The 17,207-nt window shown below is 34.1% G+C and overlaps 1 protein-coding gene across 1 annotated transcript; it reads right to left on the bottom strand.

Moving 5' to 3' along the window:
• Window positions 1-10,338: 10,338 nt before the first annotated feature.
• On the bottom strand, window positions 10,339-13,621 carry LOC105619848 (maternal embryonic leucine zipper kinase-like). Its single transcript, XM_012201366.1, has 12 exons — window positions 13,478-13,621; window positions 13,187-13,337; window positions 12,996-13,105; window positions 12,736-12,889; window positions 12,554-12,660; window positions 12,326-12,493; window positions 12,045-12,242; window positions 11,757-11,973; window positions 11,099-11,165; window positions 10,874-11,024; window positions 10,683-10,786; window positions 10,339-10,612 (listed from the first exon to the last, which is right to left on the bottom strand). Exons 1-12 carry the CDS (start codon window positions 13,619-13,621, stop codon window positions 10,339-10,341), a joined length of 1,845 nt encoding a protein of 614 aa, XP_012056756.1.
• Window positions 13,622-17,207: the final 3,586 nt, after the last annotated feature.

Genomic DNA, 17,207 nt, shown 5'->3' with positions numbered 1-17,207 from the left:
ATAACGCGCGCGTGAAACGATAATGTAATGCAAAATACTATATAATGCAAACTACATAATGCAACTATATAATGCGAAATACTGATATATATATATATATATAATTTAAATACTGAAACATTTAATAATATTATAGAGATACGATGAAATAATAAATTTGCATTAATTCGTTAATCAATAATGGAATCATTCGTCAAAAGGTTAAAAACGTTCGGGATGGAAAATACAACGATCACTATTACACACATGCATTTTCCATAATATACGTGGAATCCATCAGGACTACATGACGGTAGTATATTATAAAATTATAGAAAAAAAACATGATTTATCGGCAATCACTCGGTACGGCGTACGCAGCCTCGAGTGGCTCGTGCCTAGATGCATTGGCGTCTGCATCCGGTGAAGACGGTGTCAAGAAATCGGATGAACGTCACGTTCGCAGTATACACGAATATTACGCCACGTATGTATACGATAACGACATATTCGTGATTGCATGCCTAACAATAGGAAGAGCATACGATTCTTTTTCCTGCGATTGCAACATCGTGCGTCGTCCGCAATCGCTATATGTACTTATGATTATTCGTATAAACCTATGCCGCAAGAATATACATGCTTAACTTTCTGCGAAGGCCAGATTGAACCTTAGTAATATCACGCAAAACTATTTCTTCCAATTAAAAAGAATTAAATAGTCTTTAAATCGAATTAGAAAAGTAGATATTTCGGTTACGAATCGCGATCTAATCGCGTTCGATAAAAGAAATTTCTCATCTCACGCGCATTTCTCGCCATCGCAAAAAGGTGTACGTGCGATAAAAAGGTTCGCGCGCGCAAACTTTATTTGGCCGACGCCGATGCGTTGATATAACGAGAAACGTGGCGGCTGTTGCGCCGGAGCGAAGTAGCCTCGCTTATGGTCCGGTGGTGCCCGAGGAGCATAACAGCTCGCGGAGCATAACGCCACGAGCCATCATATCCTCCTTCCAGAGAGGCTCTCCGGAGGTGTTTCTCCCTCTTCCCTCTTCCTCCGATTCTTCCTCTCTCTCGTCCTTCTCCACCTCCTCATCATTCTCTCCGACGCCACGCCACACTGGGGCCTCTTCGTTCCACCGACGCACGCACACGACACGCCGCGAGTCCCCGTCGATACGCGTACGTGCGTACGTGTACCTGACGCCAATTCATACGAGGTGTATAAATTCGTATAGCGTCGAACAAGCTAAGAACGCTCGTAATTTCGCTTCTTTTTCTATTCTCTTTCCTCTTCCTCCCGGAACCTTTGCGAATTAATGGCGATAAAGCGTCCAAAGACGCCGCGCCGCGCCGCGCCGCGTCTGAAGCCTCTGTGCGCAAATTGCGAAATGCTAAAATCGCGTGATGATCGTTTCCTGGTACACCCTGTACAGACCGCGATTGTATGCGATGGGCACACACGCACACGCTCGTGCCACAATAACGGCGGCTTCCGCGAACTAGATCGGCCGAATAGATATTAGGAGCGCGTCTGCCCCGCCGCTCTCTGCCATTGCGGCAAGTGCTGGTCATTGTCCACCGGCGGGCACAGGAAGTCGACGACGACCGGCCCCGGCTGGCGTGTGCACGGGGTGAGGAGAAAGAGCGCGAGAGATTTTTCGGTAGGATAATCGCGGAGAAACTACGACCAGAGAGGCCTCGACCGCGCGTGGCGCAGATTATCGCGTTCGCGATAATGATAACGCGGCGAACCGGAGAACGGTACTTGACGTTGTGTCCGTGAAGACAAGAGAATCAAATTGATTGACCTCACGTGGGTCTCACGAAGATTATTTCGAAGAGATCGCATTGAGTAACAAAATGGCGCTTCAGAAATTAAATCGAAAAATTTTTTAATTCTATCCTCTTTTTCTTAATGGAAAAAAAAATTTGTTGAAACAACTGGAAACTTCACTGATTCAATAAATCAGCCGCAACATACGAACAGCCAATTTTCTATGTTACAGTAACAAAGTTGAACAGCTATAAAATTAACGATTATAGGTAATCATATTTATTAATATAACAAATTAATATAGCAAATTTGTTAATATAGCATATTTTCTAAAATCAATCCAATATAGAATTAAATCAAAATTTTTAACAAAGTTAAAATGAGTTCTAGTTAAGATGATGTAATTTTGCTGCTGTAATGAAAAAACTTGTTATATTAGCAATTTTTATTGTAGCAAAGAATTAGCTGAATTAGTGTATTAATAATTACTTAAAGATAATTTCTTTGTTAAACCATAAAATTTTCTTAGTTATAGATGTTAAATTCACTCAACAAGCTATAGCTTTGCTGAACCACCCAATCTATTTTTTCCGTAATTTAAAAATTACTAAGAAGTTTGCGCAAACTTGCATTTCGTGGCATATATTGTTCCATGACCAGACTCTAGAATTAAAAATGATGACGCTATAATAAACAGGAAACTGCAACTACGCCGCGATAAGTTATTACGGGATTAATTAACGATACCAAAGTTGATTGTATCGCGGACGTTGACGGCGATTCGATGATGATGTGAAACGAAAGTTATTTGTATGCTAACGCGAAGACTTGCTGGTTTTATTTAATAACGATTGCGATGGATGAGCCAGTTGAAGTACGAGCGCAGAAATTACTCCTTTAGAATTCGAATGAAATATTTATCTACCGATCGTAATTATAATGCGGTGCAAAGACAGTTTGCATAGTTCAAAGAGAATTTAGATGAAGGGAAAAGATTATCACTCTGGCAATAATAAAGATCAATTGCAGGAGCATAAAAACTTTTGATATAAGAGAACAGAAACACGAATGAAATCAGCTTACGTCAGCGGAATGATTGTCTAATTGCTAAATCATCTAACTGTCAAATTGCTAATAATTTCTTCGATCTTTTTAATTACTCTTGTGTTAGAGAATATGTTTATTATTATATAGACATATTGTCTATACATTGAGAAAAAAAAATTTGATATTTGTGATTAATTGAATGATAAAATAATGATTGTTAGAGGCTTTTTTTATGATTATTACTGCCATAATGTAAGTTATAATATACATCATATACATATGTATAAGTTCTTTCAAACATGAAAAAATTGTACTATAAATTATAACTTCAAATATTAATATACTAAATACCAAGATACAAATGATAGATAAAATAAACATTTTTATTCAGTAAATCGCAATTATTATGAATATAACTATTTTTTAGAAATTACTTACTATGGCAATAATAACTAAAAAAAAAAAAATTTTAAATTAAAGATTTTCAAGTGTGCTATTAATTATTATAACACAATTGATTATATTTGCATGATTAAAATAATTATTAGATATAATTCTTTTAAAAAATGACTACAAGTTATAGTTAAATTATGATAATTGCAACCAGTATGCGCAAGTCATTTGTCGTAGTTCTTGATACGGACTTCAAATATAATGGATAATGAGAAGAGATCGAGTTGCTAGTATCATTTTTATACGCGCGTCTACCATGCGACAAATAATCATCCATCGCTGGCAGGAAGTCGATGAGGAGCTCGACCACGAAGAGATTTTCGGTACGATAATCGTAGGGAAACTCCGGACGTCCATTGTGACAATGGCCTCCCGAGGCAGCGCGATAATTACGACACGGAGTAATGTGGTAAACAGAAAAGAATCACCGAGACTGCTGTCTTCATTCTAATATTAACAATCAGATACGATCACGCTGACCAATGAAATAAGAATGTTAAAGAATCATTCGTACAGTATATATATATAGCGCGAATGAAGCCTTATAAAAGGTTGGTGACGTAATCAAGGATCGCAATTATAATCCAATTATCACGCGCGACGTTGGATGGATTTCTTCATCTCTCGTTTCGTAAAGGAGGATATCGAATATCATATCGTTACTTGGTGCTTGTCTACCTTTTCTCTTCAAAAATTTTCCTAATCTGTAATCTATTCGGAAATAATTCGTTTCCTGCTTTTCCCTGCCAGTTTTTCTCCGGAAGGAAGGATGAAGGAAGAGCAAAATACAGTGAGGGCAAAAGCAAGTGAATGAGCGAGCGGATCTCGACGTAGAAATTGGAAGAAGAGGGATCGTCAGGGCGGCACCTGACCGGAAAGCGTCACAGTTGGCGCATTCAGCCTCGTTCTCTCCTTTCCCTTCTACTATCTCGTCAGCCTTTTTCTTTCCGTCCGTCTCGTCCTCCTCGAAAGGGTTGCGCGTTGTTTCCGTCGACTCGCAGTGTAAGAGTATCGCAACAAGGTCTTTCGAGTGATCAACGATGTCAGAGTCGAAATAAATTTTTTTGTAAAAAAAATTCTAAGTTCCTACTCAAAGTTACGATATCAAACGCTAATTACAAGAATCGTTCGGCAACTGCACGCAAATGTTTGGCTTCGAAGAAGAGATTATGCGATTCGCAAAAGCGATAGATTGCGACATCACGCTTATTACGAAAAATAAAAAAAAATGCACGAGACATGTGAAATTATATACATCGATACGATAGCGTAATATCCACGTGAACGATGGACACCAAAGGTGGGTAACACTCTAGCGGGGACCAGAGCGAAAAGACGAAGGGAGAAAAAAGTAGGAGGAGAGAAAGAGAGAACGAATAGGTAGGTAAGGACACATAATAGCAGGATGTTACAACGCCCGTGTCCGGTACATAAGTATCTGGTTTCATAAATGAAAGTGTCTTCATTCATAGATACATATTTCCATACAATTGCGGCTATTGGTTCGTATCTTATGATATCACCGTTATGTGCGGGCAGTCCGGCATATATTACATATGTACGTAGCACCATTATATACAAATTCCTACTGTTGCATTAATGATAAAGTTGTTTAGATATCGCACGATATTGGCACGAGGATACGGATGCAAGAAGAAGAAGAACGTGTAAAAAAAACACGCATTTGCGCGAAGATCGGTTACTGGAGAACAGAATAATGTTGCGTAGTGCCGACTTCGCTATAATAGAAAATATATAATAAATAAATATACGGAGACGAATTTACATCCCATTCCCATAGAAATATATCACCGCTCTGATATTTCTAGAAAAGGCAAAAAAAAAAAATAAATTATGGAAATGAGATCGAGATGATACGATCTACATTTATATTTATACGGTAAAGATGGGCGGATTATTTCATGTTCTCTGACTCATATATAAATCGAGCGCTCGACGTGAGGACGCACACCAGGACGCGCCCTTTACGTAGGAAGCCATCCTTTCCTAGCATCCACAGTCCACACAGGAAATCTCAGACGCACCCACCGAAACATGCCCGCCCCTGTCGGCCGGAGCCGATTTAATGTTTCGTTTCCTCTCCGACGATAAGGGGGCTACAATTTTATAGAAGCGCCAGAGCAGCCCCGCACGAAGCACACTTGGAAAAACACAAGCGGTTACGCTCGCGAGCGACATTGCAATTAGACCTCGGTTGAGGGCTACCACCCTGCTAGCCGAAGGAAGTGTTGTGGAACAGGTAGAGTGAGAAGATGTCGAAGGTATAAATTATTATGAGGATTGTAAAGACTATAAACTATAAACTATAAACAGATTTCTTCCATAGTTACAATGTTGCGTATTTTAAATCCATATCTTACTTTAAGACAGATTTCGATATAAAATATATTAATATTTTATATATTAAAATATATATTTTACTATAAAGTGTACCATGTTTAAATTCTTTGTATATAAAAACTACATGCATGAGGCATGAGTTTTAAATGTATCAACATTGTCTTTGAATGATAGTGAGAGAAATTTATTAAATTTAGTAGAAAAATCTCTTTCAGATTGGAATATACATATTTTCAGATACAAAATGCTTGGCCCGCTTTAAGAATGTTTTATCTCTCGCTACTGTAGAAGTCCGGTTTCACGTTAGCGCGGAAAATTCGTGGCGAATCTGCCAGTGGGGTTGGCAGGAGGGTGGATAATGCGCAGGCACGAGATAGTAAATTTTATAAAATAATACCCTCCTATACGCAGGCTGCATATTCATTTTTCCGGAGGGGTCTCCCTCTGGGAGCAAGTTCTAGAGAAGGGGAAGGAAGAGGAGGAGGAGGAAGAGGAGGGTTGCCCGCCACTGTCCGGTTCGAGCCGCGTACATATGTATGAGCTTCTGGTGGACGCGCTGGTCATGCCTCGACGAATCCGGGGCTCTCTGCCCTTTATTTTTACCAGCAGCGCGCCCTTTTCTCTCGCGAATAAACAAGACCGACTCCGAAAGAAAAGAAGAAAAATGAGAATAGGCAAGTCGGATGATTAGCGCTCCCCATCTTTTTTCCGAGTGCAAGCTGCATAACGACTTCTTCGTGGCTTCTGTCTATCCGAAGAAGAAACAGCGTAACACTATATGCTTCAGATGTATACAGGTGTGCGAAGAAATCGCCTCTTTTATGTGTAACGAATGTCACTTTAAAACTGCAGTACGTGACTCGGAAGAAACTGCATTTCAAGAAAATACAATTGCACGAGGAAACTACAAAAAACTACATTTACTTTCACCCGTCAGTGCCATGATTGTATTGTTTCGCCGTATGAAGATTAATTTTCTAATATCGAGAAATGAAAAGAAACACGAAATGAATTCAGTTAAACCGATTCCCCAAGGTTTTTGTTTTTAATGAGATTTCCTAAAATTTCTTTACACACAAGCCATATAATTTTGCCCTATGAAAAAACCATTTCATAATAACAAACGCAGAATTCTTGCTAACGTGGCATTTTCATTATTAACTGTGTTGTCGAGGCTTTTCTTCGACATACACCCAAGAAAAGCAACGCGCTCGCTCGCTTGCATTAAAGAGCAATTAGCCGCGGCTCGCGAGCACGCTGATGCCCGGAAGCGATAGAAACGGGCCGCGCGTGCTACCCTTACTTCTTCTTCTTCTTCGTATGCGTGGCTTTGTATTATACACATGCTTACACTTACCTCTCGGTAATGCGTCTTGCTCACGAGTTTGCCTGACTCGAAGCAATCCAAATTGGTATAAGGAGTTCCATCTTTCTCGGCTCGCAAGATCCACGCCGCCATCGTTTTTATCATCTTCATCGATGAGGAGTATCCTCTTTCTCTTATAGAATTTTCCTGTACAAATAAAATCATCAGAAATCTAATTCTACGAAGACGAAAGGATATCTTTACAAATGTAGAGAAATCGTGACGTTGCTATTTTATGATTAAAGAATGCGGGTTTTACGAAGGTAGAGGACTTTAGAATTACAAGAATATGTAAAAAGCCAGAAAGTCTTACATACTTCCAATCCAGAATGATGTAGCTTCTTTCTTTCTTTATCGTTCACGCTTCGTACTTTCCCTCTTTCTTTGCACGATCCCCCTGCGGCGTTCATAACCACTCGCTCAATTACCGTCGTGGATAATCATTATCGCGGAAACTGTATCGCTGGGCCTCATTGCCCCAATCCTTAATTAGCTGCCGGCTAGACGGTAATTGGTACGAACCGGTGTCGAGCAGCCGTTGGATGGCGAGAACGAGAGACAGCACATGAGCAATAATGTCCTCGATAGCTGACGCCATTGTCTTGCACGCTGCAAAATTCACTCGATTCTAATTCACGTTTAAATTCACAAGTTACAACTAATTTATGCTTAAAGCCCGATCTACATATATAAGACACAAAACGCGAGTCGCAAATCGTAAGCTTCTTGCGTCAGCCAATCTCGAAGCGTCACTTTTAAAATGGACACATCGGATTGGCTGACGCAACAAGCTTAATTGCGATCTGCGACTCGTATTCTGCGTCTTATGTAGATCGAGCTTAATAAATCACACGTTGCAGCCGTTCGATATACATATAATTATTCGAATCATATCAGGATTTTACATTTTTATCTTACTTGATGTACTTATCTCTTACGAAAGTATATCAAATATTTATCAAAAGAGAATTAGATTAAATTTAAAAATCTAAAAATCTCCAAAAATAAAAGGCTACTCATAATTAATCATATTTAAAATAATTTAGCATCCATGTGAAATATGATTAGAAAACATTTAAATATACGCAAAAGTTAAGCATAAGTAATATATAGAATTTTGTTAACATCACATTGCACATGTGTATGCAGATAAATTAGATATAAATTAAGCCTATACATTTTTGTATTTTGCTTCGATTCTTTCGGCTTTAAAAGCAACGATGAATCAAAGATCGCAACATGCACGTGCGTGCACTCACGCACGGATGATACTGTTAATTGCAATTTGTATCTGGTCGGCTTAGAAATTAACTTATATCATGAGCAGGAAATCCCTCGTGTTTTGTTTTAAACTTACTTAGGATTTGTAAGAAAATCTGTTTTATATTAATTACTTATTGGCACGAGTTTGACACATTACTTTTTGTGATACAGTATCTCGTTATGAACAATATTTTTTTTGTATAAATATTTGTTCTCCAATACTACACTTTCATTTATAATACATGCTTTTTGAAAATATTCATTTTCGTTAATTTATTGCTTTATTTATCAAATCGGATAATTTGATGTTCAAAAAATTTATTGAACTATACATTCACGTTCGATCATATATAATTCATAAACGGTGCACTTACGCAAATAATGGGTCAGTTCTAAGCACAATCGCAACATGTTCTCGTAACATGTTCTCGTAAAATTTGTAAGAACTTATATTCTACTAATACTAATATTCTAATATTCTAATTATGCGTATGTATAATCGTAAGACGGTTATTCGTAAATATCTACAAATATCTATCTTATAAATTTTATGGCTAGTAAGAAGCTGTCTGTAAAAATATTGTATATAGATATAAAAACTTAAAAATTCTTACAAGTCTTACAAGAATATGTTACGAGCCTTACAATTCTGTTTAGAATTTATGTATAAGACATGTAGCAATTATATACGGTTTACTATTAAATTTTTCGTATTTATTAACATTTATTATGACTTTTTCATACTGATCTAAATGTTCCAAGGATCGAAACGTTCATGTATCTTTTAAATAAATGTTTACATCCATACATCCTGTGCTAACTTAAATAAGCTTTATTATATGTTCTCAGATTTATTCATTAGAACCTGAATTAAATAGATTTTTTTAATATTATACATTTTCTTCGTTTTATCATTCTTTTTCCCATCTTCTATTTCAGTTTCCGTAGAAAAATCTCCAAAAGTGAACGATGATAACTCACATCGTCATATTACAACTCTGCGGGCAATCTGCACATTTTTAAATTTATTTTTAGTGTACGCGCTGCAAGTACAGCAATTGTAAGGTAAGCCGCAGCAACTTGGCTTTGTCTTGCACCGGTACCGAATCGGTATGGGAGAAAAAACAGCGGCCGATCGGACTGGGTCTGCGCGCGCGAAAGGTATACCTGTCTACGTACCTACGCGCGGGGAAGAACCGGCGATTATTGAGCGGGCAAAGATAAAAGGTCGGTTTCGTCTTCCCATAAAGCGAAAGTGAAGTAAACGTGCGGCACCACTTTATGCTGATCGATTTGTGGTGATTTTATATCTTCGCCTGTCTATAGTTCTATACCGACCAGTGGCGGAGTCTGCGGACCGGTTCAAACGGGCCGCGATACTTTATATCTGCGGTATAAACGCAAAATTGAGCTTTACATATTCCGGACAGAAAGAGGCAAGGAGTACTCAAAGTGCTCGCACAGAAAATTTCTTTGTGCTATCCATAGAACAATCGATCTGGTTGGAACATTCTTGGGATCAATATTAATGTTACATGAAAGATGGAAAGAAGACCAAAAAAATATGATATTTACTTCTTCCGATATGAAAATTTGAAAAATGATACTATAATATGTTTCTTTCATTACAATGAATCATATTTTAACGAACGTTTTTATTTTGGATATGAAAAGATGTATGGATATGAAGAGATGTATGTATAGGAGCAATAATAATTTTATTATATCACGTAAATACTACTATATTACATTATAATTTTACTTATATTATTCATATCTTCAAACAAAATATATTTATAGATCTTTACAGATCTGTTTCTTACTTATGTTTTTACCTCTTTAACAAAAATAAATGTACATTACAAGCAAAATAATTTCTTTTTAAGTTAAATTAAATATTTTAATAGATTTAAGAATTGCATGTGTTTATAAGCCTTATACTATCTGTGTTGCACATAACGTCGATATTTTTCTTATAAAATATTAATATTATATAATTATCAAGTCAAGACATTCGCGTCTATCAGGCAATTAGATTGTTAAGAGTGTCTGTATCAAGAAATCTACATAGATATATTATGAGAATGATATTTTAAATAGGACACTTAGATTCAGAAGAAACCTTGGAATCTGTAGAAATATCTTCTGCAGTGAGAGCAAGAATTTCCTCACACACGCGTTTATAAACCCATGCATCACCCTTTAATCTTTTCCGACGAATACCAACTAATCGTTTACCGCTCGGATCGATTTCCAAGAGACAGACTTCCAATTCGAAGGAACAGGAATTCTGTGAGGAAATCGATTTCGACGAGTTTGTCTTATCTTCTGAAAAAGACTCTTCAGTTTCCCCTTGCAAAATGAATCTGTGACGATATATGTTTTTAAAAACACAAACGGTATAAAAAATAATATTCAGAATAAAATTATAATTACCCTTTTTGACGGCACATTATACCCTTTTGTCGAAGTGCTCTTCGTAATTTCGAGAGGACATGTTTCGGACAACCGCTGCATGTTGCAGATACATTAGAAAGACCCTTCAATAATAAAATAAAATTTACCGCCACTTGCAAGTCAAAAACTTTTTCTAATATTTTCATATATAATTTAAGTATAAAACATACTTTCCCTGATAATATATTTGGTTCATCGGGATCGATGTTTTCGTTTTTTGCTCGCCTTTTTGGTGTGAGAACATATCTTACTCGATTCAATCCTCTCTCTAAGCCCATCATAACTTTTCTTGCACTACCAGGTGTAGATGTTTGAGAAATTCTAAAAATATTGTGTTTTTGAATATAATATTTGTGTTATATTACTTTCATATTATATTACTTTCATAAGCTTACTTGGAATCTGGTGTTAAGGATTGCGTTGGAGTAGCTGATCCATTTTCAGGTAGTTTCTTTGCTGGAACTGTATTAATATAAAAAGCCAAATTATAAGTAATTTCAATATTATTTATGAATAATTAACATATAATTATATATATAAATACATAGATATATTACTAAAAAATTTAATACTTTTCTGAATGATGAGAATTCAAATGTAATGATGCTTGAAAAGGAGAATAATGTATCTTCTAAAGGATTTTAGTGAAGGATTCTTGTACACGAAAAGTCTTAAGTCTAAATTGCGTTTGTTAGCAAGTCATTGCTCTTCTCTAGGTAATTATCTACTTTTCGCGCGACTGTAATTTATCGCAGTCGGAAACTTTCATTAAAGTTTCTAATTAGATGGTGCTAGCATCACCTAATTAGAAATAAACTTTAGAAAATGTACTGTGGAACTAACTTAACTGCAGCCGCAACGCGTTTAATAAACAGTTGCATGTACAAAAAAATCAAATGCACAAAAACATAAAAATCAACATATTTGGAAATATTCGAAAAATTCTTGAAGATAAAATAATAATATTTCAATAAAAATTAAAATGTTTCCATGTTTATAAAAAACAATAAATAGTAAAAGAATTGAAATATTGGATAATGATCAAATATTTACCGGGCGATGATACATCATCAGAATCTCTACTTCGTAATCTTTTTCTTGTCGACATATATGGTGGTTCTATGAAGTTATCTTCATTTTTTTTAGGCAAAACATTATAAGTGACATCAATCCTTGTAGGTTGGTCATTGTTTCTGTTCCTTGGAGAATGATCGAGTTTAGTTATAAAATTGTTAGCTATCATTTCACGTTGTGGAAAAGTTTTGCCAGTCTACAAAATAAAGATTGTACAAATGAATACATCAATCTTACATTGAAAAATGATTTTTTTTACTTTTTTACCATTTCTTGCTTAAGATGAGATCTCGTTATAGGTGCTATTTTCAATGAAAGTCCACGTAATTTTCTGTCAAGTAACAATAAATATGTAGCCGTTCTGTAATCAGTTCTATCGCTCTGCACAAGTTTTTTCCATATATCTATACTATTCCTACCGCAAATGGCGGACATAGTATTCAATACCTCGTTGTCTTTTTCGAACTAAATATTTACATAGAAAAAAAAATTTCATATAAAATATTTAAAATATAAAAAGTTAATTTCTCTGCAATAAAAATTCTTACTTCTGTTCTGTGAATGAATGATACAGACTTCTGACAACTTCCAGTAATCCATGGGTGACGACATAATTCGTGAATAGTGATTCTTTTTGCTGGATCGATTTGTAACATTGATTTGATTAGCATTTTACTATTATTAGATAACCAATATGGTTCCTCATACTTGCCACTCTAAAATAAATATAATTTATACATTTGTCATAAAATGCAGATAGCAATTATAAAACTTACAAGTATTTTTTTATATAAATTCTCTAAATTATTGTCATCAAAAGGCAAAAAACCACATAGTAAAGCATAAAGAAGAACTCCCATGCTCCAAATATCTACTTCTGAGCCTGCGAAGAAAAATTTTCAAATTTTAAATATTAAATTACAATGAAATATTAAAAGCATTTAAAAAATTTAATTACCTAAATATTTCTTTCCCATTATGAGCTCTGGGGCAGCATACGTAGGAGAACCACAAGAGGTATATAAATGTGCCTGAATTCCCATCTTGGGTTTTGCGCATAGCCCAAAGTCAATTAATTTTAAATTCTCATCTTTATCCAGTAAAACATTTTCCTGTTAAATAAGAAAATAAATTATCTTATTCTCAAAACACTCTTAGTAACTCTTAGTAAATCTTTCTAGGATAAATAATATGTATTATAAAAAAAAATATGTTTACAGGCTTTAAATCTCTATGAGCATATCCTAAACTATGCATGTATGCAACGGCAGACACTATCTGGTAAAAAAATCTACGAGAGTCAGATTCTGACAACTTATTCTTTTCAACTGGAACACAAATACAATAGTCATTAATATTTAGATTTTTTTAGGTAATAAAAAATTCTATATATAATAACTTAAACTTACCTATGTGATCAAACAGTTCTCCACCAGAACAATATTCCATAACCATGAAGTAGTGACTCTCTGTCTCTATCACTTGATACAGTCTACAGATGTGTTGATGCAACAATGTTTTAAGTGCTTCTACTTCGACCTTCACTCTTGGTAAATCTTCCTAGAATACACATATTTTAATTACATAGTACATATATTTTAAGACAGAATAAGAAAAATTTAAGACAGAAAAAAAAATATTGACAGGCAAATACAATAAACATCCCCTTCTCTTAAAATAAATATTGAGACTTTGCTTACGCCTAATGCAGTCTTCTCCATAATCTTGATGGCAACTTTTTCGCCGGTAGCGACATGAGTCGCGAGTTTCACTTTGGCGAAGCCGCCACTACCGATCGTCTTCTCCAAGTCGTATAATCCTTTCAGGGCGGCGTATCGCACCATCGTCAGGCCCGGCACAAGAAGCGTGAATCGTAAATACCGGAAAAGTGTCGCGGTCCCGCCTCGATTGTCGCATCAATTTTCAAACGTGGTTCTGCTGCTTCCGTAACGTAAACAACTTTTGACGGCCAATCAACACCTCGCTCGGCCGTTTTCCCGTTATCAGTGCTGCCATGCGCAAACACATAATGTGCAATCGCTAAACTCAAATAACTATACTTCGATGCTAGGGAAATGATAAGATAGATCTCTTTCAACGTCATTTACCGGTTATGCGAATATTAAACGCGGAGTAGGAAGGAAACTACCTTAACAAGTGCCAAATAGTTAATCTCCTTCTTATCAGCTATAGAAAGAAATCTGAGAGAATAAAAAATTTTAGTAATGTGTGAGAGTATATGAAAACAAAAATACATACGATAACATAAATTTTTCTAAACCAATGTTTAATGAAATATTGATAAACGTAGAAGAAATACTAACAACAATTAAATCGTATTTATTATTAATTATTAATTTGCAAATATAAAACTTAATAATATTACGATAAAAAATCATTAATATATTTATAACAACATTTTCATCGTGTTTAAGATAACTATCTCAATAATTTCATTATATCAAAGTCCTTGCGCCTTATGATATGCTGGTTTAATATCCGATACAAAACAGAACAATCTTCATGGAGAGCGAACCTAATGTATTCTGATTCTACGTCAAATTTACAAAATCCATTTGCAAAGAAAAATTAAGCAATTCAAATACCAGTGATCTTGTTACAGGAAGGTATGAATCCCGAATCTTTTAGACTATATTTATGATAGTAATAATTTAGGTCAAATGTCAATTACAATTACCATTTTTATCACATCTTTAATATAATATTAAAATAATATAATATTAAAATATAAAAGTGAGAAAATATGTTCTGCCACATCACTAAAAATCATCTCTTATTAAAAATAAACGGATAGAATGTTTTCCTTATGCAATAGTGGTTACGAAGGAATATATTTAATAATAATAAAATACATGCGTTATTATAACTTTTTAATATGTATGGATACAAAAGTTTCTGGGGTACCAACTGTTCGAGATAAGACGAACCCAATAATAATATTTTTAAAAACATTTATATTTAACAATTCCTTATTTTTCTGTATTTTTCAAAAATTTCAATTATTAATATCCCGCTGATATGGGGATACCCATTCGATTCTTATCACGAATTTTTTGTACACACACATTTTTAATTAAATTCATATAATCACAATAACATTGTTAAAAAAATATAAAGTATTTTAGTAAAAATTATATAAATCGACAAAAATCCAAATTCGTTAAACATAATTAATCTCATAATATCCGCATGCACTTTATCATAGAAAAATATATACATATATCTACATATAAATTAATAATTAATAATATTCTGGAATGGCGGGATGTCCGATATCTAAAAATTGTTTAAATAACAGTTAGAAAATTAAATATATACATTCGTAACAATATTTTTGTTAGAGGAATCATCGAAAATTGAGCAAACTATTTGTATAAAATTTAAATTTATTTACTTAATAATTTGGACTTAAACAAATAAGCCAATATAATCATATTAATCATATAATACTAAATTTCTATTATTATTAAGACAGTACATTATCATTATTAGTGAGAACATCCAATAAAACAAACAAAATTGTATGCTAAAATATACTACTGAATTAATTTCGCAACTTAACTTTAAAATATATATAGCAATTATCATTGACAAAATTATTACTTTCAGTATAAACTATAGATGAGAAATGGGATTAATTCCGATCCTGTATAAGAATTTCCGAAGAAACAACAAACTAGATTTCGCAAATGGATTTCACAAAAAGTGACGAAGAATAACCACGATGAAATGATAATTTCGACTTTCTATTGGTACAAACCATGCAATCACTAGCGTCCATGCGACGCGAGGGCAATGAGGCCTTTGCATATAATCGATTACTAAAATATACTTGTAATTCTAAGTATACTGTAATATTAAAAATATTAAAAATGTAAAAAAGCAAGCAATACAAATTTAATAAATTTGTATACTAAATATGAAGAAAAATTAACGATTATTCTAAACATCAAATTTTTAATTAGAATTTAATTAGAAATTATCTAAAATTATTAATGATTTTTCGATAATCAGAATAAAATCCCAAAAATTAAAAAAAAAGTTTCAAAGTTAAATATTTAAAATACGTATTTTAAATACGTATATTAAATAAAAGAAAGTATTTGTGTTTTCATTCCGTTTTCATACCATATCTGATAATTCAATAAATTTAAATTCATGCATCGTACACTTTCTATCGAAAATTGAAAGTGATATACAAAGCCCTCGATATGTTCACAATTCGCACTGCTATCACTCATGTTCATGACTATTAAAGAGAATAAATACCGATCTAAACAATTCTTAATTTATAAACTACCGTATATTTCGACGTTTATTTCAAGTCTGTGGTAAAATAATTGTACCTTCTACGAACAGCAGTCGCTTCGACATGTTCACAATTCGCAAATTATGAATATTGATCAATTCACGTTCATTGATATCGTCTAATTTTCGTAGATTTAATGCGACACGCGGAGCAATTCGTATACAGCCGTCTTCCTCCAAGGTTGCCGAGCAAATGTCTAAGTGACGTAGCAACCATTGCGGCGTAGTCCCCCTCGCTATTCGCCGCGCACCTCCACCCCTCGCCGTTCGCCGTTCGAATACGCAACTGTCGCGTATGAAAAATTATTCATATTTTATATAATTTTAACAAATAGATATCATTGTACATTTTGCGCTTTACTTTCTGCCATTTCTGCCATTTGTTCAACCCTATATTACTTGCATGGTTCTTTTAAACGTAATTAATAATTATTTGCGTCAGATATTTTTGATATTTCAATATTATGTCTCAATTTTCATTATTCTTTTTAATGATTCATACTCAAATAAAGATTGATAAAATATTCTACATATTCTTTATATAAGATATATCAAATTTTTTTAATATACATATATGTATTGTGAATCAATTTGCGCTAAATACAGCTTTGATTAAAAGTATTGTAAATATCTTGTTAATTATTATATTATATTTAATTTTTCAGTTAATAAACTAAATCAACTGAATAAACTGAATTAATAAACAGTTAAAATACTGTAAATTATTCTGTGTTTTAGCAATTCTTAAATTTACGTATAATGCTGATCACGGCTCAATTAAATATCGGTTATGAATTACTTAAAATATAAAATATAAAATAAGTTCTAAAAACTTATTTAAAATATTAAATAAGGAATAAGTCAAAAGTGTTGTTTTTTAAAATAATGGATACTTTTTTTTTTTAGGATTTAATGTAGACACAAGCCATGTCTACTTTCGACGATTTTATCGATAGTGTCAGAAAATGTGTATAGTCACGTAATTCCCAAACTTAAAATGGATGAATTGGCGGTAGTGTACGGACAATTTCGACGATAGCTGAAATGAAGACCGACATGATCTCTCTCAAGTTTCTCTTTGTCAGATATTTATTTTTATAT

Source organism: Atta cephalotes (genome assembly GCF_000143395.1).
Source record: "Atta cephalotes unplaced genomic scaffold scaffold00023, whole genome shotgun sequence".
Taxonomy (NCBI): Eukaryota; Metazoa; Arthropoda; class Insecta; order Hymenoptera; family Formicidae; genus Atta; species Atta cephalotes.
Note: the sequence above shows the minus strand (reverse complement) of the source record. Positions and strands in the feature narration are given on the sequence as shown.

Excerpts from the sequence above, each read along its gene's own strand:
- LOC105619848 (XM_012201366.1), bottom strand. The coding sequence starts at position 13,621 with ATGGTGCGATACGCCGCCCTGAAAGGATTATACGACTTGGAGAAGACG. Across the intron at positions 13,106-13,186 it reads AGAACTGTTTGATCACATAG|TTGAAAAGAATAAGTTGTCA; the intron begins GTAAGTTTAAGT and ends TTTGTGTTCCAG. Across the intron at positions 10,787-10,873 it reads CAAATATATTATCAGGGAAA|GGTCTTTCTAATGTATCTGC; the intron begins GTATGTTTTATA and ends TTATTATTGAAG.